Source organism: Balaenoptera ricei, chromosome 1, assembly GCF_028023285.1.
Source record: "Balaenoptera ricei isolate mBalRic1 chromosome 1, mBalRic1.hap2, whole genome shotgun sequence".
NCBI classification, from domain to species: domain Eukaryota; kingdom Metazoa; phylum Chordata; class Mammalia; order Artiodactyla; family Balaenopteridae; genus Balaenoptera; species Balaenoptera ricei.
Window position 1 is genome coordinate 152,724,998 of NC_082639.1, and position 25,729 is coordinate 152,750,726.

At 36.6% G+C, this 25,729-nt stretch overlaps 1 protein-coding gene across 1 annotated transcript in view; it reads right to left on the bottom strand.

Annotated features, from left to right (window-relative positions):
* Window positions 1-248: 248 nt before the first annotated feature.
* DTL (denticleless E3 ubiquitin protein ligase homolog) overlaps window positions 249-25,729 on the bottom strand; it is a 35,608-nt gene continuing 10,127 nt past the window's right edge. The window contains exons 6-16 of the mRNA XM_059904336.1: window positions 22,832-22,897; window positions 21,500-21,612; window positions 20,166-20,239; window positions 18,194-18,297; window positions 17,774-17,878; window positions 14,984-15,096; window positions 9,507-9,596; window positions 6,966-7,101; window positions 2,713-3,545; window positions 763-873; window positions 249-661 (exon numbers count right to left, since the gene is read on the bottom strand). Of these exons, the coding sequence (XP_059760319.1) occupies window positions 775-873; window positions 2,713-3,545; window positions 6,966-7,101; window positions 9,507-9,596; window positions 14,984-15,096; window positions 17,774-17,878; window positions 18,194-18,297; window positions 20,166-20,239; window positions 21,500-21,612; window positions 22,832-22,897 (1,733 nt within the window). The 3' untranslated portion in view covers window positions 249-661; window positions 763-774. The remainder of the gene's footprint in view (window positions 662-762; window positions 874-2,712; window positions 3,546-6,965; window positions 7,102-9,506; window positions 9,597-14,983; window positions 15,097-17,773; window positions 17,879-18,193; window positions 18,298-20,165; window positions 20,240-21,499; window positions 21,613-22,831; window positions 22,898-25,729) is intronic.

A 25,729-nucleotide genomic window follows, 5' to 3' on the forward strand; every position in this document is an offset into this window, starting at 1 on the left:
CCAGTAAATGGCAAAAACTATAGCCTCTTCTAGAACGTGATGTTGGGCTGGAAACATAGTAGATTGTTTGGTAAAAATATGAGAACCTTAGATCTCATATGGGAGATGTATATGGGCGGAAAAAAGACAAACATTTCTAGTGTTCTCCAAGTTTCTCCAACGAGCTGATATTTATCACTGCTTTTAAAATAAAGATGATTTTAACTTGAGATTGTATTTTAACACTGAATCAATATAAATTTGCTTGTCTAAACATCACATTTTACCACATACTTAAAAATACCCACAAAAATGTAGTGAAAAGATTATATATATTTTATATGAAACTGTATTTGTTGGAAGCAGCAGAGACCCAGGGTCCTCTTCAGCAGCTGACCTTCACAGACAGGCCTCCTGCTGTGGCCCACAGATACTTTCCACTGTGCCCAGAAAGTTTCAGAGTAACAAGAGACAACACTTGTTTTTTTGCCTCTATGACAGGGGATGTCATTATTGTACAGAAGATGCATAATTTAAAAAGTAAAGACTACTCATTCAAAATGTTACACAGTGACAAACTTACTTTATGAAATTTAAACACAGCATTCTTTCCGAGGAAGCTGCAGGTACACCATGGCAGTAGAACCAGGCTAGGTAAATTTCGGAGTTGAAAGGATTTTCTCTAAAAAGGAAAAAACGGTAGCTTTCTTAAAACCAGAGTTACAGAGTCACTCTGTTGAATTTTTTATCTTGTTTTAATGGGTCAAAGTTCAGTTAACTCACTCAGATGAGAATCTATAATTCTGTTGACTGTTCTGGACTACAGTAGTCATCTTGGGACTTTCTATGGAAATATGTACAGATTTTCCGCATGGAGCTGGGAGTAATGGTAACCTAGAAGAAGAAAGTTTAGATTTTAAAGATAGTCTAAGATAAAGTTCAGCTGTTACCTCAGCAAGTTATCACTAAGGGTATTTTAAGATAGGATGCCTAGAAATTTGCTTATTTAGTCAGATAGATTTCAGTCTCAAATACTTTGATGGCAATGTCTCTTTTGGTTGATTTGTACTAAATACAGAAAAATTTAAGGCAGCATGCAAGGAAGGAAGAAACAGATTTTTCATGTGAACAGAAAATATTTACCAGTTAAGTCTCATAATAGGAACCAAAGAGGTTACAATTACCATCCTCTTTGAAATATGTGTGTAAATCACCCTCCCAAATTTACAAACGAGATAAGTATTCAAATGGCAGATACTACTCCTTTCTGAAGTCTACATTATCAACATGTACATAAAGAAAAAAATTATTTTAAAGAAACTTAAGCTTCAAAGATTGAAATTATAAAGCCAGAAATATCTTGGACCAGCGCACTATTTTTTTAAAGCCTTTAAGGTGTACACATTCATGAAAACAATTTTTTATTCAAATTGCTTTTCTGCTAAAACATAGCTCGGACCAGCTCCCTGAAATAAAATTCCTATAATAATAGGAATTTTAGCTAGGGGCAAAGATCACCTACAGTGATAATTTTGAGAGAAGAAAGGAAAGACGACTTATAGCTTTTTTTTTTTATATTCTGTAGCAGGTCTTGGAGTTTGTGTTTGAAGTAATCTTTAAAATATTTCTAGTTTATCTTTCCTAAAATTATGGAATAGGCTTCATGACAGTAGGAGGGGGATATGAGCACTTATTAAACTAGAACTGGCCTAAGGTCATCTAGCTTCTGCCCTTTAAATGGGCAGATGTCACTGATCATGACTCCTAAATTGGGTTTCAATCATTCTTCCACCTTCTCCCTAACACAGAGAAAGAGCTACTATGAACTACAGGAGAAACTTCCTTAACCCACCTCCATCCTTAACCTGCAAACTGAGTAGCAGAAGCTTTCTATTCCCTTTGACTGGTGTCCATAGCTCACCCAATGCTCACAGCTACTTCTGCCTCCACCATAATGAGTCACTTGCTTTTCAAGGTTCACAAAGCTATTTCTGCCAGCAATATCTGTTTTTGAAATTATCTAAGTTAAATAAAAAGATAAGTTAAACTGAATGTTTAAAAAAAAGGCAGATACAGGTGAGTTGTCAAAAATACTGGTGTGAGCAAGATGATCGTAAAAGATTGGGGAGAAATCATAAAAATCTAGAAGGATTCTTCACTTAAATTGCTTTGTAAGTATCTTAATTTCGCTTTATTTTAAATAATTATAAGCTGTAATTACATATTGAAAATCTATTTATGGATGTTGGCAAATTGTCCATGAATTACAGCTTTATCTATAAAAAGGGGAGAGAATCTATAAAAAGAGGCTGCAGGGGCTGGGGGGTAGGGGAGGGAATAATGTCAAACAAAGGAGAGGGAAGATATTTTTGAATTGATATCCTGGAGGATGAAGAAGGCTTTGATGAATCAGGCAAGGGGGCTGAGGGGTATGGACCCTGACAGATGGGATTTTAATGGAAGTAAATAGGGTTGCCAGATAAAATACAGGACACACCCAGCTACATTTGAATTTCAAGCAACAAATAACTTTTAGTATGAAAAACTTTTAGTATAAATATGTCCCATGAATATCTGTCCTGCATTTGTATGTGCTAAATCTGGCAGTCCTAGGAATAAATAGATTTACTTTAAAAAAAAAAAAAAAAAAAAAAAGCATTCTGACTTCTGAGAAGAGATCTGTGCCTGCCCTGGCCAAGTTGGGAAATGCATCTTCTACCACTGCCAACTTACCGGGCCTGGAGAAGTCTTTCCACTCTGTCTCCTAGGGTTGGGGGTCTGGGACGATGGACTTCGTGGAGACGAATTCTCAGCCTTCCGTTTGGCTGCCATGGCCAATAACCAGTTTTTATTCTCTGGGGAGCTATTCTCTTTGCCTACCACTTCAGAGCCTTCTCCACAAGATCCCAAAGGAAGAGGTAGTGTTCCACAGCCTTCTGAAGCATAAGGACTGGCAGGAGAAGGAGGCTCTGTGACACTCATACTAGTCCCTTCAATCTTGCTTGGTTTGGTAGGACCTAGAGAGTCCTTACCAAGGTCTTCCTGGTTACCAGCAAGGCAGCACAGATCCAAATGAAGCTTTTCAACTGGGTCATCAAGCTCAGTCACACAGTTGCAACTCTTTACACACTTTTGTTTCACATTCTCCAGACAACTTGAGTCTAGCCTCCTCTTTACTCTATTTCTAGACTCAGAGCAAGCCACTGCTTGGGATGATTTCAGGCTCACAGGTATAAGGGCTTTTCTTGGAGACATGATCTTGGTCTCAGAAGCAGGTGGAGTCATGGGTGGTGATAAGGAAGGTGTTCGGGTCATCCAGTTTCTAATGGACATCTTGAAAGATGAGGGTGGCTTGGGAGAGACAGAAGACACGGAGCCTCTTCTGCTGATGGGAGATCGGGTCTTGGCAGGAGGGGTTTTAAGAGAGAATGTGGCAGTATTTGAAGGAAGAGGGAGGTCTCCAGCACAGCTTGGAGCACAAGCTGCTGATGATGGGGAGGAAATGGATGGACTGCTCTTTACTCTGGGGGCTTTGGCAGGAGTACTCTGGCTACTTGTCACTGTTACTGAAAAAGAAAAGAGGGTCACAAAAATCACAAGTGAAAGCCATAGAATATCCCCGAGTTCTCATGAAGGAAAATTATAGCTAACTTAATCATCCAGGGGTTGATTTCCCAGTGAGTAGATCACATAAGTCATTTGATTCTTACTGGACCCTTTTGGCATTTTCCTTCCCTTTTCCTAACTGCCAGCCCCCCAAACACCCTGCTGTAAAACACATACTTGTAAAAATCTAGAAATTACAGAAAAATTTAACAGCATCCAAGTGAACCACTTTTAGTGTTTTTTCTATACTTGTGCATGTGATATAATACATCTCTTTTTTCTATACAAAAATGGGACCATGATGTACCAAATATTTAGTAACCTGCTTCATAACATATCATGAACATTTCCCACATTAATACAGATTTATATCATTTTTAACAGCTACAAAGTATTCTAAGGTAACAGTAAGACATTAGGGTTGTTAATGATATTTTGTTTTCATAAGTAAAGTTGCCATTAGCATTCCTGTGTATACTTCTGAGCACAGGGCAGAGAGGCACCGCACACTAAGGAGCGTACAGGTCTACAGTCTGGCACAATCACTATGTGACTTGGCACAACCTTTCACCTCCTCTGCCTCGCATTCCACATCTATTAAATGGAGATAGTTTTTAATCTCCATAAGAAGTAATTCCATCAATTACTTGTTATCAGGCCTCATGTGGCTTTCCACCTTAATTTACAATTTATGATTTTCCACAAGCCAAAGGACGTCAAAGAACATTTCAGAAACTCAACGCACGCTCTCTGTAAAGCAAATCAAATAGTGGATAGAACTCTTCTCTATGTGTCTTGTCCCTTGTTTACAGGCAATGACAAGTACTTCAGGCAAATTCTTATAAACTGGGACTTCCCTGGTGGCACAGTGGTTAAGAATCCGCCTGCCAATGCAGGGGACACGGGTTCGAGCCCTGGTCCGGGAAGATCCCACATTCTGCGGAGCAACTAAGCCCTTGCACCATAACTACTGAGCCTGCGCTCTAGAGCCTGTGAGCCACAACTACTGAGCCCGTGTGCCACAACTACTGAGCCTGCATGCCCCAACTACTGAAGCCTGCGTGCCTAGAGCCCGTGAGCCTAGAGCCCCTGCTCTGCAACAAGAGAAGCCACCGCAATGAGAAGCCCGCGCACCGCAATGAAGAGTAGCCCCTGCTCACCGCAACTAGAGAAAGCCCGCGTGCAGCAACGAAGACCCAAGGCAGCCAAAAATAAATAAATAAATAAACTATTAAATTACTGAAAAACATTAAAAAAAAAATACCACATGACTGGTTAAAACCAACTTTCCACCTACAGTGTACCTGTACCTGTGCAGCAGACGCACAACCATGCTGACTGCTCACTTTCAATGAGTGAGTGCTAGCCTTAGGTTGACTCTTATGCCCAATATCATATTTCCCTGGTCCATTTACTCTTCTATTCTCTATATGACTATTCCAGACTTTCTTTTCTCTCCTCAATTCTCTATCACCTCCACCCCTCATCCTTATTCTCAGTTGATGATTTTGATTCCTATCTAAGAAAATAGAAGCTGTCAGAACAGATGGAAACTTCCACAAGTTCTGACCATCCCATTTATCCACCTACCTTCACTGTGCCTATGTTTCTGCCTTCTAGTTACTATGCATGAACTATCCACACCCCTGACAAAGGACTACTCTTCAACATGTATATTAGATATCATCCCCTCACTCGAGGACACTGGTCCAGCAAACTTCCCTGCATCGATCTTCCCCTTCACTATAGGATCCTTTCAATCGCATACAAAATGCTATATTCTCATTAAAAACAAAACTAAACCAAAACAAACTTCAACACAGCTTCCTCCTTCAGCTACCACCTCATCTCTCTTCTTTCCTTTCTAGGAAGATTCCTTGAAAGAGCCTTCTCTTCTCCCATCCTCCTGAACAACACTAATCAGGCCACCAACACGCCACCAAAAACTGCTCTCACTAAGGCTGCCCGCACTGCCAAATCTAAAGGTCAGTTTTTAACCTTCATCTTACATTGCATGCCAAAAACATCTGACCAAATTCATCCCTCTCTCCTTAGTTTACACAATACTCTCCTGGTTTTTCTCTTACTTCTCAGGTTGTACCTGCCCCTTCACCTCTCTAAATATTAGGATGTTCCAAGGCTCAGACCCCAGACCTATTCTCTTTTCCATCTATAGCTACCTTTTACCTATATGATGATGAATCCCAAATTTCAACTCCAGCCCTAAATTGCAGAATTAAACATCTAACCGCCTCTCTGACATCCCCATTTAGATGTCTAATAATATCAAACAACATATCCAGCTGTTCCCTCCCCCAAACCTGTTCCTCCTGCAGTGATTCCTATATAGGTTAACGGCAACTCCACCCTTCTAGCTTCTCAAGCCAAAAATTCTGAAGTTATCCTTGATAACTCTCCCTTATGTCCCACATCTGATCCCACAGCACATTCTGTTGGCTCCATCATGTAAATATATACAGATTTTGAAGACTTTTTGTCCTACCATTTGTTACCTCTTTGGTCTAAGTCACCATCATTGCTTTCTGGGTTATTTCAATGAGTTTTTAAATTAGCTTGTAGCTTTTACCCTGATCCCCTTACAATTTGTTTTCAACACAGAAGTTAGAATGGTCAAGTTAAGAAAAGTCAGATCATACACTTCTCTATTCAAAACCGTCCAACAGCTTTTTGTCTGTCAGAATAAAAGCCAAAATCGTACAAGAACCTTATTTTCAACTACTGTTCCCCTCTTCTCTTTTGCCCGCTTTAGCCACAGGGACTACAGCTACATTAGCCTCTTTGAGGAACACAAAATATGCCAGGCCTGCTCCTGCTTCAGGGCCTTTGCATTTGTTTTGTCTGCCTAGAACATTCTCTAAAATATCCATATGGCTTATTACTTCATTACTTCAATTTTTTTACTCAGATATCATCTTTTCATTGAGGTCTCCCTGGGTACCTAATTTAAAATTTTAACAGCATGCTTTGCTATTTTCTCATTCCTTCTTTCCTTTTTCCCTAACCACGTATTGTCATCTGACAAATTTTACTTCTTTAACTTGTTTACTGACTCTCACACTAATATGTAAGCTTCATTTACATCTTTGGGATTTTGAATCCCCAGCAACTTAGAACAGTGCCTAGAACATAGTAGATGTTCAACAAATACTTAAAAAATAAATCTACCGGTATATTCTACTGCCTTGTGTAGATGATAAACATAGTAGTGTTCAGAAAATATGTATTAAAAAGAATGTCAATGAGACGGTACTTTCCTCTGAAAATATACCAAATAAGATCAAATCTAGCTCACCATCTGTACTACAGAACTAAACCAATCAAACGATTAAAAAACTTAGAAACATGCATGGGATCCTTACCTAGGTCAGCTCTCGCCTCTCTCTTCTTCTGAGAGGCCCAGCCCACTATGGAGAGTTTATCTCCTCCTGATTTCTCTTCTAAGTCTCTATTCAAGCGCCAGACTTTCAGTGTATTGTCATCAGAGCAGGTAGCAATCTACAGAGAACCAGGAAGGGAGTTAATAAGTTTCAATCAAAGATTCACAACAAAGTAAAAAGCAGGTATGTCTTAAGGGCTCATGATTAGAGAATTATTCTGCCTGATGTAACAGGATATAGAAAATGTTATCTGAAAGGTCAGATACTTTCATTCCTTGCTTTCAGGAATCATTCCAGGTTTCCAACGAAGTGAATCCTATAGTTTCTTCTTTATATACATTCTGCTGGTATGACTTTTGTGACCAGTCATTTCTTAGCTACCTAAAGCTCTACTATAAAACCAGGTTCATTTCATTTTATTCTCAAGAAGTTGGGCAAGTCATTATCTTTATCACCTTCTGTGTAACTACGAAACATGTAATTAAATTAAGATGTCATTTTTACTCTTTCTCTTAAAAGATCAGTCAGTGTACGTCACTGACATTTAATTTGTATGACTTTCCACTGACTTCCTCAAGTTCTGGCTTATTGTTAAAGTAATGGGATAATTCCCAAGATCTGATTTAGTCCATGACTCTAGTATGCTGTGGCAAGTAGAATGAAACCATTCCCTGAGATTCTTTTTCAGATAGGTAAAGAAGCAATCTGGGAAAACGACACGTTCACTAGACTGAAAAAAGTTAAAAATAACCTTTGCCCCTTTAAAAATATCTAACCATTCCTGATCTTGGTCCCAAGCCTTTTATGGCAGAGAAAGTCCAGCTTGAAGAGCTTGTGGCAAATGGCCACTGGTACCAGAGCTGTTCCCCAGCATTTGTTTATATAATTTCTCTATTTCAGTAACTAAAGAGAGAGGAAAAAAAAGAACACACGTTCTCTTAAGTCTTGGTCCCCAAGAGGCTGGCAGCTTTTTCCTTTCCTCACTAGGAGGCCAAAAGAAGACACACATATTTAGCTGCTCAAAAGACATGCCTGGAACCCCCAGTTATTCTATAGTCTATAAACAAGTCATTACTTACAGAGCAACTACTAAATCTGAGTGTCCGAAAAGTTATGTTCTTTATCTTATTTAATTCTCACAATATAAAAAGCCTTATACTCAAATAACCTCATCCATAAAATGGGAATTAAGTTATTTGCCCAAGGTCACCACAATTAAGTGGCAGAGCTAGAATTTAAATCCAAGTTTTTCCAATTTCAAAGTGTAAATCTTTTTTTTTTTTTTAAAGCAGTATTTTATCTTCCTAATTCTAGGCTCGGGACAAAATTATTTTAAAGAACCTTTTAAAAAGGTGGTTGTTAAATTGGTATGAGTAAACAGCCCTGCTACTTCCTTTGAGTCTTTTTTCTGTGCAAAGAGATAAGGGCAATATACGATGGATGGAAAAAGATGATAATTAAATGAATAATAAAAAAAATTCATCTCAGTAAGTTCTATGAAGATATAAAATTCCACATTAAAAGCAGGTGTTTCACTGGAAATCACAGGGAATCTTAGAGGGAAAATGCCACTGGGGTGTAATTTTTGGTGATTAAAGCAATGATTTCAAAAAAAGTCTATCATGAAGCTCATCACAGAAATGGTTATATAGGGATATAGAAATAAAAGGAAATCCACAGTAGTACTGGAAAGCTAGCAGGGATGCCATGAGTAGATCAGACCATGAGAAGATTCTGGAAGATAAAAAAACAGATGGGAACAATAGGCAACAAACCTTCAAAACCTAATAGATGAAAAGGAGCTCTCCACAGAAGGGACATTTCCTGCAAACCCAAAATAACCCGAAGACCAAAGGTAGGGGACTGGAGAAGTGAGTGGAACTAGGGCCACTATTATATGAAATCCCTACATATACGTGGAGTTTGTTTATGTTTCTGGGATTTCTACCTTTCAGGTTTTTTACTTGTTTTTAGTATCACTATTAAAAAAATTTTTAAGTGAGTATATTTTCTTCTTTTCAAAGTGTCTAAAATACTTTGGAGCTACTTCTTCTCTAGTTTAGTCACAGACAGCCTAACACGTTAAGACTTCACAGAAAGCATTTTTCAGGCATGTGAGAACCCAAACTGAACTGTGAAGAACAGTCAAGGTGTTACCTTTAATACACCACATTGATAATATGTAGAAAGTTAGAAACACTAGTTTTCACCTTAGATTTTCTTTTTACCTTCGATTTTAAAATGAAATTTTATTAATGTTAAAGACTTAAATTCTATGTTTAGGAAAGGAATGACTCTAGGCAACTAAGAAATCCACTTATTCTTTAGTGCATAATACAGTTTATCTATTGGTATAAAAAACAGAATATGTGTGATTAATGATGATACAGATCCTGGATGGCCTCTAGATCTTTTAAATGTCTATTTAAACATAAAAGTCTGTATTAACTCTCAAGCTAACCTTGGGAAAATCTACAAACCTGTGATCTACTTTTTAAACCAACCACAGATTCACCTACAAACCTTTGTGAAGTCTGATGGACACCAGCACACAGATGTGACCTCTTGAGAATGACCCAGGAGCACAGTAGGAGGATGCCAGGGTATGGAGACCTATCACACCATCAAAAAGAAACAAACAAGTCAGCAGAGCAGTGGTAGTTCTGCCAGACAGAGGCTTCGAATCTCTCCATATCTGTACCTTAGAGAGCTTTAGGGTTGTTACCAAAAGCCCCTAGACATGCCTACTTATAGCTCAGAAAAAGTCCCAATGGGCAATGAAAGTATTTCTGTCATTAATGTGAGAAAACAATGAAAATAGCCAAAATAAGTAAACAATATGAGCTTAGATACCAGGACAGGTCTTATTTCAAATCAGGACAACTTAGCTATATGTATTTTGACTAAAACTCAAGACTGAAAGGGTAAGGTTCAGCAGCTAGGTAGTACACTTCAAGTGGAGCCTAGATAATTTTAGATCTTCTCTAGTCAGCTACTTCCAGGAACGCTGCACTTACTAAGTCCTGAAGGTACCTGAGACGTGCTAGCAGATCTCTTGGGACAAGAGGACAGTCTTTCTTCCAAAAGAAGACTCACTGACTTTTAAGAAAGCCCAAAGTTATACTCCTTCATTTTGAAGGGGTATAAGCTATATTTTACATGGCACTTTGTATCCTTTTTGGAAAAAAAATTCCTCTAAAATTTTATTTAAGTTCATTTGCTTAAAGAAATCTTGAATTTTCAAGTTAAGTATTGCCACACCTTAATACATTTTAATGTCTAAAGAAGTGTCACATTGTGCAGTACTACACATGTGACTAAGAATATTTTCACCCTCATTGGATGCCATTAGTGATACGCGTTTGACAGCTGACTCATTCAAGAGCTGTCAATCCCTATCAGAGGCCATGGGCATTAATCAGCACAACATGGAGTACAAACTCACACAGCTATTATTAGCACGTGTGTTTGAAAAAGAGAAATTATTCTCTTTTCATTTTCCTGAGGCTCTGAATCATTGCTCATTTGTATGAAGAAAGTGGAGGCATTCTGGGAAGAACATTTGTGAGAATGACTAAGTAAGCTTAATGGACTCCTCAGACTGTAGTTAAGGAGATTCGACGCACTGATTCATAAGGTTATCCAACTCAATTAGTACTACTCCTCTCTTGGGTTAAATGGCACATATGTAATGATTCAAAAAGCCAAAGAAGACAAAGAGCAGAATCTAATTTGCCTTGTTGGGCTTTTTCTTGAGATCTAAAAGGACTCACTTGCTGTCTACTGCTACAATGCCACAGAGAACAAGAGTTCACTCCTTCACAAGGTAGCATATTTTAGAAAAGACTTTCAAGATAGTCTCTATCTCAGCAGTCACAGAAATTCTTTATGGCCCCAGCCCATAAAGTTTCTCTACCCGAGGCCCAAGGAGTACTGCAAGCAGCAAGTTAAAAGGAAGAGGAAATCCTCATGCCCTCCTGACCCTCCCTGGTAACAACACATTATTTTACTCATTGGTTTGCTTGCCTGTTGCTTCTAGCTCTTCATTTCATGATCCTGCCCCTTCCTCAGTTTCCTAGGCATTAAAATACCTAGGAAAACCTGACTGTCTATACCAAAGATTAAAATAAATGTCAAGAAAAAACAAATATTCACCAATAGAATGTATGTACATTTCTGCATTTATCTATAGGATTTAAAAGAAAAAAAAAGGGTAGACCTGTTAGAAAAACTTTTTACAATTTGATAATAAGGCAGGAATAATAGTAACAAAAGTCAGCATTTATTGAAATGATTACCATGAGCCAGGCACTTTACACAGCATTAAAAGTGAGGGGAAGGTTCCTCAAACAGTTAAACACAGAATTAATTACCATATGACCCAGCAATTCTACTCTTAGGTATACACTCCCAGGAGAACTGAAGACATGTTCAAACAAAACTCTGTACATGAATGTTCATAGTAGCTTTGTTCATAAAGCCAAAAAGTGGAATAATTTAAATCCCCATCAACTGATGAATAAATAAGTAAAACAAGGTCTATACATACAGTGGAATATTCAGTCGTAAAGAGGAATGAAGTACTGATACATGCAACAACATGGATAAACCTTGAAAACATTAAGTGAAAGCAAAGCCAGGCATAAAAGATCATTTATAGGAAATGTTCAGAATAGTCAAATCCCTAGAGACAGAACATAGGTTAGTAGTTGCCAGAAGCTGAAAGTGACTCTTAAAGGGTATATGGGGTGATGAAAATGTTTGGGAATGAGACAGTGGGGATGGTTGCACAATACTGTGATTATATGAAAAAAAAAAATCACTGAATTGTACACTTTAAGGTGACTACAGTGGTGAATTTTACATTATACAAATTCTATCTCAACAAAAAAAAGTGGAGGGAAGGGCATGTTGTGGGTGGAATGAGAACTAATGTCCAACAAGTTTTTATGAATGTTAGTAACAAGTGTTTTCACAGTTGAGGACTACCCTAGTATGGTAAACTATACTAGGTGACTACTTCAAAGAAGATTAATTTCTTCTAATGAAACTCAGGTGACTTTTAAATCCTTCATTTTTATTCAAATAAGTTTTTATTTATTGTCACTTCATTATTATAAAAATATTATCACAATGAGAATTTCATTTTTTAAAAACCTCCCTCTACTTTCAAACAGGAAGAGGAGACTATTAAATCCAAGAGACATTTAAACATCTATGCATTCTGGGAATGGTCAAATCACAGAAAATTGTCCTCTCTTACAAATTGTAGTTGTTATAGAATAAAGACTAACTAAAGGCATGAGAAATTCCGAAGTTAAAACTCCCAGAACTATGAAGTAACTGGCTCTAACCTACAGACTTCATAAAACATTTTGTATACTTGAACATGCAAAAAAGATCAGCACCTTTTCTCAAAAAACCTCCTTACTCTGCCCAGTTAGAAACCAAACCTAATCTTCATTTTTGCCATGAGATCATTTATACTTCCTAACGTGTCAGGCTCAATGTTTCGCCAGTCAGTGGTAGAATGACGGTGCCGAATCAGTTTATTTATAACCACTTCAATACCATTCAGTGGCTCTATCAGAAATGAACCAGGGAAGGGGAGGTGGGTAGGGGTGAGGGTAGGACAAGCGGTAGGAAATTAAAAAAGAAAAATAACATAATATTAAATCTTTTTATTCTTAAGTCTTAGGCCTCAGTGTCAGAAAGTCTAATTACGTTACATCTCCCGGCCAGTGGTGAGGATTAAAAGGCCATTCTCTTCTGTCTTGAGATCTAAAACTCCCTTCTTTCACCCTGTTTTCACCCTGTTTTCTTGGGCCCATGGGCTTTTTTGGCATAGGAGAATCCTAACACCTGAGAGAATTCTGACCTAACAGCCTGAATACTCAGCTTGTGTGAAATTTTTTTTAAACTACACCCCTCCCACTTTTCCTTATCATGGAAAAGAGAAACTGAGCCACCTCACTAGGCACATTCAATTTTAGGAGCAGTAAGTTTGCCAGGATCTCAAATATCAGAACCTGCACACTGAGTTATGTGTGGACAGGCAGGAGAACATCATGTCTGAACCACATCATTCAGCACCGACATGTGACCCAGCCTAGAATTCAGAAAGGGTCACCCATGTGTGTGATACCCACTGATTGGATGTCTGAAAATGGGTTACTAATGAACCGCCAAGTATCTTTACTGCATGTCTTTAAAGAGAGGAAGCATCCCTCAACACTGATTTCTTGAAACCAAGAAGGAAAAAAAAAAAAAAAAAAAAAAGCAAGCATTTGTACTAGAGCTAGGGAGGAACTTTAATTATGTATATATATAATTAAGAAGCTGATTTTAAATGATTTAAAGAAATGATCAGTGCCTAAAGTTTTCTTTTTTTGCATAATCCTTTATTATACTTTTTGGTATGTCTGAAATTTTGTTTTTAAGAAAAAACTTAAAAAGATACAGACCTTGGTAGGAATAAAATCCTCTAACTAAGTTGGGAACCAAAGTAGAGAAGGAAAATGTAGGTAAGACAGTGAGGGAAGGGGAAAGGGAAAACCAAAAGGCAATAAATACGCAGCATAAGACCAGATTATGAGACAGAAACATTAGTGCTAGTCACATAAAGTTTAAAGCTCAAGTCAGAAGAACTTTATAGACAGGAAGCTATGTAAAAACTCTTACCATAAGAGGGGGTTCTCAAGTATATATTTTATACGTACATTTTTCATTTTATAAATACAACAAATGTGCTTGAAGAAAAAGAGGTAAGGTCAACACAAAAGCATCTTGGATAGAACAATATCTCCACCTTGTGACCATCTAGGTTATTGTTACTAAAGCTTTTGATAAGGTAGTGTTGCATTTTTGCAACTAGAGTTGCAAACCTAGAGGTATATAGAAAAAGCATTTTTTAGTACCTCCCTCAGGACCAGATGAAATTAAGCTGAAGAATTATGCTTCATACCTGACAGGATCTACCCCTGTCCTGCATTAAAGATATGACTTTCTAGAGATTGGCAGTACTAAGAATGATACAATTTCCTCCTGAGAAGGAATTTGGTAATATTGAACCTATAGGTCTATGAAGTTTTAGACATTATGACTCCAAAATCCAAAATGCATGAACTCTGATCATTCAATTCACCAATATCAAGGAAGTTTATGATATTATAGGGCAATCTGGAAGATAATAATTTCTAGCCCTAGGAAAACAATGCCTAATGCTTATTCTTTCTCTGAACTCAGACATTTCTATAATTAATTATTCCACAAGAGACATTTTCCAGTGGTCAGCAAGTGCTACTTATATTTCAATTTTCTCCACTTGACTTCAAATTGACAGCATTAAGTTTCTTAGCCTATAGTAGTCACTTTAGAACCACTGTTTATTTAAAATGTAAAAAAAGAAATTATAAATTTCTGTAACAGAAATGGGAAATCTGTAAAATAAATAAATAAATGAATAAATAATGCTATTAAAGATATACAAAACTGACAAAGCAACCACATCTATTTCAATAACCTGAAGATTGGCCACTTAGAGGAGAGTAAAGAACACAATTATTATATGAATATTTTTGAGTGAGTGTTTTTTGCAAGTGTGATTCGGGGGTAGGATTCTAGGATTCAAACACTGTGTTTTGAATGAGAGTTTGAAAACACAGGGCAGAAAGGCAGAACAGCATGTTTTTCCAGGAAGCAAGACAAAGTACTGAAGATTCTTTCCAGTCTTCTGAATTCTCAGCTTCCTGATAATCTGTAAAACTGTTGGAGGATATAGATTGTCAATTTCTGAGAAGCTGACCATGAAAGTGTGATATCTTCTGTCAGAATCAGAGTGAAGTTTTGGCTATATAAGAGGCAAGAAGCAATTTTTACTAAACATCTGATACAGAAAAGTTAAAGTATGTGTTTACATTAACCTTACTTCATCTTGGACAGAAGAAATATTTGCAAGAATACTTCAGCCTCACCTTTGTGGGGAAAGTTTGGTAACTTACCTTCCAGATGTAGGCAGCTTCATCACTTGAGCCACTGACTAAAAACTGGTCATCTGGACTAATACTGGACTTAACATAAAAGGTAGAGTTCTGATGTCCATTGAAGATAGCCACTGCCAGAGGAAAAAAAATCAAATTACTTGGCTCTTGTTATTTCCAGTTTTCAAATAAATGCAGAGTATACATGTTCTAACAAGTTTTTTTAGTGTACTGATTACTGAAGCAGATGGTCAAGCTAGTCACCAAATAAAAAAGAACTGGACATTGGCAGGAAAAGAATGGAAATCCTAGAAAGGGGCTTTATATGAGACCCAATCTCACAATCTAAGCCCAAATACTTGGTATGGAGCTGGATGCAGAGAAGAAAGTGATGAAAAATATTCTTAAAGGACAAGAACGGAGCCAGGGTCCAATCCTTTAGTAAAATACCTTTATTAGACCCTCTCTCCCCACCTCAGGCTAGGTTTTTTCCATTGCATTAAACATTGGTCTTTCCTCCTCTTAGACTTTAAATCTCTTAAGGATAAATTTCATAAATATCATTTTCTTTCCTCACTTAGACCTTATAATGCTTTGAACAGAGGAGATCTTCAAACGTTTGTTGTATGAATAGGTAAAAATCAATGAAAGGAGAGTTAAGATTTATGGATAGCTTATCTGAGATGTGGTAACCTTTAATCTAGCACTTTAAATAGGCTGAAGAGTAGAAGTGGCCAGTGGGGTAAGCTATATATTCATATGTAAGATACTCCAACTAGGTTAGGTTTAGACTTCTCACTATCCAATCTAGCATAATGTGCTTGACAGGTTCTTTTATCCTAAGGAGACCAAAACCTGAGGCCTCTGGCATCAGCATACTACTAGGAAATAAAAGAAAAAAATCTCAGTCATTAGAAAATTTAACGATACATTTAGGCAGGAAAAAATATTTCACTCCAATCTTCTAATGGAGGGGAAAAAAGAATTATTAAGGGACTTAACAGCTTTCTGTAAGTACTCACAAAAATCCCTTCCTTTTGCTAGAATAACACTGGAAAAAAACCTTTGTATTTATAGCCCTTTAAGAAAAAGCCTGCACATCAAATAACCCCCACATCAAATACTATTACTGTGAAAGTTAAGCAGGATATGAATCAATTCAGATACACATATTATAGAGCTACTATGATAGATAAATCCCCACAAAATAAACAGGCTCCTTTATTCTGACTACAACTCCAAAACTACAATTGTTCATCTTTCTCAACTCTTAGCTATGAATGGAAAACTATAGACCAAATTTCCCACTAAACTCGTAAGAATTCATTGCCCTCTGCTGGTCTAATAAAGCCAACATAAAGTACACAGTAAATGTTTCAAACCATGTGAAAAATCCTTCTAAAACCTATATTGGCTTTAATTAGTTTAGTTTAATCTTTGACAGTTCGGGCTTTTAAAATGCTTCATTAAAGTGCTTCAGAGTCATCTCTATGAACATCACTTAGTGTAATAATATGCTGTGAATTAAAAGTATAGGAGATCAAGTATTGAGTCCAGGACCCTTTCTAAAGTTTTGAAAAAGACGAGCAATTACCAGATGTGTCACAAACACACACACACACACACACACACACACGTCTGTCTTTCAATTTCTAAGGAACATACCTATCTATCTACTTACCTACCTATCTATATATGAGAGCCAATCAAATTATTTCAGGAGCACAGGAAAAAGGTTACTAAATTATTAGTAAAGTGGCCTTGGGCATATTTATTTTAATGGCAGAAGGACAACTAAATTCAAAGCCCCTTTTGGTGCCACACTATAACAAAATGATACAGAAAGAGCTCTTGGACATCTGATAATATAATTAGGCTTTTATCTTTTAGGGAAAAATTTTAAAGAGTCTGTTTTATATGGCTAAATAAATCAGAAGTTGTCCAAGTTCTAATTCCATTCACGAAGACAGCAAGCAAAGTTATAAAACCTCTTCCCTTTTCCAAATACTCTTATTCTTGTTTAGACAACGTCAGACCTAACCCAGGGCATTGAAAATACCAATTGGGTAACTGCCGCAGATACCAAAGTCCTAACAATGGCTAGGGGTCAGTCTTTAGAAACGTCTCTAAGAGCCCAGCTAAATTCTGTACTATTTTAAGATTTCTTTTTTATCAACACATCTTACTTTACTGGGAACCGGGTAGCTCTAGGGATTGGTTATAGAATTCAAAGTCAGTTTCTGACAGAGCTATACCTGAGAAGTAGGTTACAAATATGCAGCTTGCTTAAATAATTGATAATGTTCTTAAAATGATGAAATTCAAAATTCAAATTCATACCCTCTTAGAGTATGCTTGAAAAACTTTGATTTTTTAAACTGTCATTTATCAGCTTTAAAGTCAGATTCCACTTATAATTTTCTTGAAGAAAAATAAAAAGGTGAGGTTAGGGAAAACACCCAGAGGTCCCCTAATTTTAATGAACAGTTCCCAAATAGGACAAAACCCAGGCAGAACAGCCTTCTCTATCCCACAAAAACTGAGATAATTTTAAGTATACCCAAAGGGGTATAATTTCGGGACAGACTCACTATTAAGTTACCATATAGAGCAGGATTCTGTTCACTTGTGAAATCATCACAAGGTAAATACATCTATGAAAACATCACTGGAACTAATCAAAGACCCCAAAGTCCTTATATGTCTTCATAAATTTGGTACAGAAAAAAAAAAAATCAACATTAAATTCTCATTAACAAAAAACACCATATTAGTTTCCAGGAAAGAGAATCTGAATGACGAAGCTCCTACCTGGAGAAGTCTTTAATCCAGTCATATTGAACATGTAGATGTTGTCATCTGTGCAGTTAGCAAATAAAGTAGAGCCAGTAGAATCCAAAATCAGACTTGAGTATCCTAGAAAAAGGAAACTTTAGTTAGCATGTGCTGATGAAGGAGAGTAGAACTGAGGTGAAAATGATCTTTTTAGATCATTTCACAAGAAGAATCATCAAAATTCTTCTTCCCTAAAGTATATACAAGCCAAAATTATTCTTGGGAGTTTCTATCTTTTGAACTTCAAAAAGATACTTCCATATATTAGTTTCTCAAGTCAACAGAGAATAATAGTTGCTGAAAACTAGCTTGATATTTACTTTAAAAATTTTAACAAAAACTTACATATCCAAAAAAGTCCTACAAAAAAGTCCTAATGAATACGCAAAGGCTTACCTAGTTTTCGAGTGCTGCTACCTGGGTACAGGAAAGACTTGGATGCTATGGGTTCTTGCCGATAAGCAGTATAATTCTTACGTAAATCCCATATTTTGATTACCCTAAAAACCAAGGTAAAGAAATAGTTATTTTGTAGTCCTTCTCCAACACCAATCAGTTTCAACTACGTTTGAAATGTGAAATGACTTTTAATCTAATTCCTCTGGCACATCAACCAGGTACAGTGAGGATATGTCATTGGGAAACAGATTGAACTATCTCATACTCTTGTCTCCAATGTCAGGCTAACAATTCTGGCAGAAAGGAAACAGATGTGATCTGACCCACTGATGGGTTGCCCTGAGTTTACTTCAAGGGAGCGGAAGAGGAAGATGAAGGCTGACTGCTGATAGTCATTGTTTCATTGTTTTCAGAAAAAAGCACTTCCTAAGCCTTTAACATTCTGCATGTAACCTTTGACATCATTAAGTATTAAGCTCTGTCCCTATGGTTATATCTCTATATATTAACTCCTTAAGTAATCTAGTCTAAACAAATTTTCCTGTGAAATAAAGTATTTTTTCATTTCATCTACTGGAATAATTTTCTTAATTTTCTACATCTACTTTGTAGGAAACTTGAAAACACAAGCTTGGTTATAAAAGGGAAGTATCCTTGGAAGCAAAGATTTCACAGCCATTTACAAATATAAATAATAACCTTTAGATAATTCTACATTTGTGCCTGAGAATTCAGTCCACAGAAGAGTTTAAGTGTCCAGAGGACACAATAGAAATTCTAGTTTATTAAGCCATCATATTTTTAAATTAAAACTTTTGAAGGGAGGGATGCCTTGGGAGATATAATGGGCAAAAATGGGGCAAAGAAGAGAATTTTAAAAAGAAAGAGCCCCTATACTCAGTGAACTTAAATTCCAACAAAGCAAACAATCAAGAAGTATCACAAACTTATTTGGAAGCCAAAAATTCAGAGCAATCATAGAAGGAAAGTATGTGAAAATCTTTAGGCCTATCAATCTAGTTAGATTGCTCCCAGAAATGCCAGTTACATGCCCAGAATCAAATTACTCCTTTTAGGATATTACTAAACCAGAGAAGATAAAATCCAAAATACAGGCATACCTCATTTTACTGTGCTTCGCTTTATTGTGCTTTGCAGATATTGCGTTCTTTTACAAATTGAAGGTTTGTGGCAAGTCTATAGGTGCCATTTTTCCAAAAGCATCTTCTCACTTCATGTTTCTGTGCCACATTTTGCTAATTCTCCCAATGCTTCAAACTTTTTCATCATTATTATATTTGTTATAGTGATCTGTGATTGGTGATCTTTGATGTTACTATTGTAATTGTTTTGGCATTTTTTAGCAATCAAATATTTTTATATTAAGGTCTGTACATTGATTATTTTAGACATAATGCTATCGCACACTTAATAGACTATAATGTAAATATAACTATATAGTAATATAATAAACTATGATATACTAATATAAATATAGCATAATATAAATATAACTTTTATATACACTGGGAAACCAAAAAAATTCGTGTGACTCACTTTATTGCAATATTAGCTTTATTGCAGTGGTCTGGAGCCAAACCTGCAATATCTCTGATATATACCTGTAACAGAAATTTTGCTCCTCAAAATAAGAATCCTTGATTAAATTATACTGCACAGACAAGCAAGTTACCCAGCCAGCTTCTCTATAATAGCAGCAGCAGCCAACACTCCTCCTATATGCTAGAAATGTGCTAAGTGTGATACATTATCTCATTTAATTATTTGAGCAAGAGTCCTAACTAGATATTTTCCAGTGTGATCTGTAATTCCTCTTCTCAGCTGGGTACTCACTATGTTGAAAGCTAAAAGCACACACATTGAATTATAATGGGTCTAGGTGACTTCCCCATCACAGTTCACGAAAGACAGCTCACCAAAAGAACCAAGAAATAAAGACTCGTCTTACCCATCCACGGCTCCTGCTGAGACTAATGTATTCTCATCTTGAAAGAGGACCACAGTAACACTCTGCTGGAAATCCTATAGCACAAGGAAGAAAAAGAAAAGAAGGAAATCCTATTTTGGGTATAACAATCTTCACTATCAAGAGACCAAGGTGCTAAAATGATGGCTTCTTCCCCTGAACTGAGTATGACTAGATCTTGCCCTTCCAATAATCCTAGTTAGATATATATGCAGACCAAGAAGTAATTTTAGCAAGAAAATGGCCTAAACATCATGTTATATTACATAGTATGAACACTTTGACTCGTATTCAAGAAAAAACTGGTGATTAACACAAGATTTTAGTACTTGTCTAAGTCTACTGGCTCTAGTTGAAATCATCCTTACTGTCTATCCTTAGGAACCTCATTTAACCTGTACCTGTTTTATCTATAAAATGTTGCCGTCTATCCAGACTGTCATATAGGAGTGTCTAAAGAATTGTGAATGAAAGATGGTTACATGCTCTGAAATATCTAAAGGAGCTAGTAGAGTTTTACCTCCTAATTGCTGTTAAGTTTTCTTGGCTAAGAATCTGATGAAATGTCTGAAATGTTACTCATTTTAACTTCATCTGGCCTCCAAAAACCACATGCTAACCCTGTCAGTTCCCATTCATGCCCGTGTAATTTTAAGTCCTAATGTTCTAGCAACCACACGTCCCCAAAATATTAACTAAGACTCTACAGACCAAGAATACTAGAAAAATAAACAAATTCAAATAAGAACACTGGTGATTTTTCTTAAAGAAAAAAGCTGTATTATGGCATTGTTTGAGCTTTGACTATAATATGCTAAAGAGGTACTATATTTTACCCCAATATTTCTCAAAATGTTTTATAATCTTCTGCCAAATATTAAAAAAATAAAAAACTAAAAAACCCATATCTTTTCTGCAGTTTGTATTATGAAAAGAACAACAGGGATTCCTTTCCCCTACAGAATACTGTATCATGGTACTTAATATGCTTCTTCAAACTACCCATCTCCCTTTCCTAATGAATCACATCATACTGTAGATGATGTGTATGCATGGAGATCTCTAGGGATAAGTCTTAGGAAACTGAATTTTTAACATATTCCCCAAGTGACTCTGTTGCACACTAGAGTTTGAGTACCAGTACCGTAGGTACTGAACTGGTATTAAGCAATAAACCAGTGACATCAAGAGGAAATGAAGATTCTCATTCATTGGCTGAATCTCTAGCTCCTATTTTATGCCCAACGAATTCCCTAAAATGAGACTCTATGCTACTGTCAAGATCTGCACACATGTATACAGCTATAAAACCTTACCACAGAAGGAGCAAGCCCTTTTGAATTCTGTTTCTTCTTAGGTTTTGAAGGGGTTTGCTTGTCTAAGGTATTGTGAGCTCCACTGATTTGATTCACTTGCCTATAAAATCCATCTGAAAAATATTCCAAGGTAAATGGTTTAGGTTTCAGAACTTTATTCCCATGCTGAATGTAACATTTATATATAAGATGTCAAAATTAATTATATTCTTTATTAAATTAGTGAAATTAGAAGCCAGCAGGGCTACTGTACTACATCTCTTGTGGTGAGATGATGATGTATAAAAAGGAAATAAGCACAAGGATACTTATAGCAGCTTTATTCATAACTGCCAAAACTTGGAAGCAACCAAGATATCCTTCAGTAGGGGAATATATGAATAAAACTGTGGTATATGTAGACAATGATATATTATTCTGTGCTAAAAAAAAATGAGATACCAAGCCATAAACAGACCTTAAATACATATTACTAAGAGAGAGAAGGCAATCTGAAAAGGCTACATACTGTGTGATTCCAATTGACATTCTGGGAAAGGCAAAACCATGGAGATAGTAAAAGATCAGTGATTGCTAGAGGTTAGGGGGGCGTTCAGGATGAATAGGTAGAGCACAGAGGACTTTTAGGGCAGAGAAACTATTCTGTATGATACTATAATGGTAGGTATATGTCACTATACGTTTGTCACAACCAAGAGAATGTATAATACCAAGAGTGAACCATAATGTAAAGTACAGACGGACACTGGGTGATAATGATGTGTCAGAGTAGGTTCACCAATCGTAACAAATGTCCAACTCTGGTTGGACACTGGACATGTTGACAGTGGGAGAGGCTGTGTGGGAACAGGAGGTATATCAGTACAGAGAGAACTCTTTGTACATTCTGTTCAATTTTGCTGTGTATCTAAAATTGCTCTAAAAAATAGTCTATTAAAAATAATTTTTTTAAAAAAAAGTGAAGCAGGGAGATGATCATTGCTTTCTGCTTAATAGCATCATGGGGCAATGTGAGTATAATTATATATTTAGTTTAATCCAATTCTTTAAAGTTCCCAAATTTTTAAAATTAAAATAAAAGATCATGTACTAATAATTTCAATTCAATCAATAATTTAGGTAAATGGCATTATAGTTCAGAAGACAATATGAGGTAAATATGGAGGGTAATACTTAAAACAATCACTAAGATCCTGAGAACTGAACAGAGCAGAATTGGGGTTTATGAACATGTGCCCCCTGGTGGTAATCAGGTGAAATAGTTGATTCTTTCATTCAGAATTATTATGGGGCAATCCCACATATATCAAAATTAAAATGGAACTAGATTACCTTTTTTGTTGCACCTGGTGTCCCAGACCATAATGTTGCCATCTCTTCCACCTGTACAGAAGACAGCTGCAGACACATAAACAGTTTATCAAGAAGTTAACAAAACCAGTCAGTGACACATATATTTCAATTTAAATTTCCTAGAGTATCTATTATATGCTAGGTACTGTAATTGGCACTGGAGATTAAAAATGATAAAATATATAGCTCAACACAAATAAGAAAACAAAGCTGTGAAGGGAAAGGATTACAAAGAACTCAAAATGCTTATGTTGAGCAAAAACTTGATAGAATAATCCCTCTCTGTAAATTTTCTTTAAAACCACATGAAATACTATACTATAAAGTTGTAGTAAGAATAACGATAAATAAGCAATAACCAAAATATACTGAGTGCTTATTAAGTTTTAGACACTATCCTAAGTGCTTTTTTATAAATGACCTCAATCCTTGTTATCAACCCTATTAGGTGGGAATTATTATCCCCATTTTACAGATAAGCAAACTAAGGCACAGGGAGGATATGTAACTTGCAAAGGTTATTATTTTTGGCAGTATGTATCCAGAGCCCATATTCCAAACCTCCAAGCTGTATTGTCTCAGTATAAAGATACGAACCAGATCCACATAAAGTTTGTGAAAGGGGTTGCCTCTGGGGATGGAAGGAGGGCAGTGAGATCGGAGGAGGGAACACAGGGGAACTCCAGTTTATCTGTCATACTTTATTCTTTAAAATTAAACCAAAAAATTCTGCTTCCTGATGAAAGAGTGAGCACTTATCAAATTAATCCACCTGCATTAGTTTACAGCTAATGCAGGTGGATTAATTAGATAAGTGCTCTGGTCAAAATACAAAAAACAGCTACTTGAGGGTCGTATAGAGATTGACCAAAAACATAAAATTTTTGTAAGGGAGTCAACACCTGAAGCAAGTGACTGGCCTAGGGTAAGTTCCTGATTTTTTGAGGTTTTACCTTGAGGGCAGCCACAGTTGTAGCATCAGAACCAGGCAGCCAAAGTGCCAACAAAAAGACCATCTTTCAAGCCAAAGGAACTAGGAAAAGAGGACAGGGGCAACAAGAGCTGCCAGAGGAAGTGGGGAAGCCTGGAGAGCAGAGAAAGGGAAACCCTAATTCTGTGTTTAAACTTAGCTCAAGTCTCTGGCTGACCCCCAAACCATATGTGCATAGGAAAGCTAAAAGCAGCTTGCAACTAAGGCTTAAATTAAAGAACTGAATTGAGATCCGACCTTCTGAACTGACTGCCTCCTCACAGGTTTGACATTATGCAATTTGAGTCTAAATGATTTAACTGCCTGTTAAAACAAAAACACCAACTCTTTCCTGAGCAACATAACAGAATTCAGAGTCCAACACACCATTCCCAATGCCCAGGGTATGATCTTAAATTACTTGCCATATACAGAGACAGGAAAATGCGCCATTCTCAAGGGAAAAGAAATCAACAGAGGCCAGCCTCAAAACAACCCAGATGTTGACTTATCAGGTCTGGTTGTAAAACAGATATGACTGTCAAGTGAAATAAAGAGACACTCATAATCAATGAAAAGGTGAGAAATCTCAGCAGAGTAACAAACAGAACTTATCGAAAACAAATGGAATTTTAGAACCCAAGCCCACAACTTCTGAAATGATAAAATTCACTGGATAGGCTTAAGAGGAGAATGGAGAAACAGAGGAAAAAGTCTATGAACTTGAAGACAGATCAACAGAAATCATTCAATCTGAGGAAGAGAGAAAAATAAGATTGAACATTATGCTAAGTGAAAGAAGCCAACAACATATTGTGTGGTTCCATTTATACGAAGGTGCAGAAGAGGCAAATTATAGAGAGAGAAAGTAGTTCAGTGGTTGTGTAGGGCTGGTAAGACGGAAAGTACTGCTAACAGGTTCTGGTTTCTTTTCGGGTTGATGGAAACATTCTAAACTTAGATTGTGGTGATGGCTGCATAACTTTATAAGAAAATTAAAAACCAGTGAAATGTACACATTAAATGGGTGAATTTTATGGGGTGTTAATTATATCTCAAATTTAAGAAAATTGAAAAAGATGAACAAAGCTTCAAGGATTCATGGGACAATTTCAAAAAGTCTAATACATGAGTAACTGGAGTCCCAGGAGAGAAAATTCGGCAGAAAAAATATTTCAAGAAATCACGGCAGAAAAATTCTCAGATTCAGTGACACATATTTGTACATTTACAAATTCAAAAAGCTCAGCAAGCCTCAAACAGGATAACTTTGAAGGGAACCATGCCTAGACACATCACAGTCAAACTGCTGAAAACCAAGACAGAAAATCCCGAAGGCAGTCAGGAAAAACAACATATTACATACAGGGAAATGATTCGAATGACCACAGAGTACTCAACAGAAACCATGTTAGACAGTAGAACAACACCTTCAAGTAATGAAAGGAAAAACCCTGTCAACCTGGATTTTATATGCAACAAAAATATCCTTTAATAATGAAGATGAAATAAAGAAATTTTCATATAAAGGAAAACAAAGGGGATTAATTACAACCAGACTCGAACTGCAAGAAATGTTAAGGGACGTTCTTCAGGCTGAAGAGAAATGATTTCAGAGGACAAGGGAAAGATGGTGCTGCTGGGGGAAATCATGAGTTCAGTTTTAGGTATGCTGAACTTGAAGTGCTTGTAGGAAAAGTGAAAGCTGGAAATACAATCTGGTTCAATATAAGTGGAGCAAAAAACAAAACAAAATTGGAATAGATGAAACTGTCCAGGGAGAAGGTACAGACTGAAAGGAAAAGATGGCCAAATACCAAATCCTGGGCCATGTCAACACTTCAAGTTAGGTAAAGAAGTGGAGTTCACAAAAGCAATTATGAAGGAATAAACAGAAATACTGATAA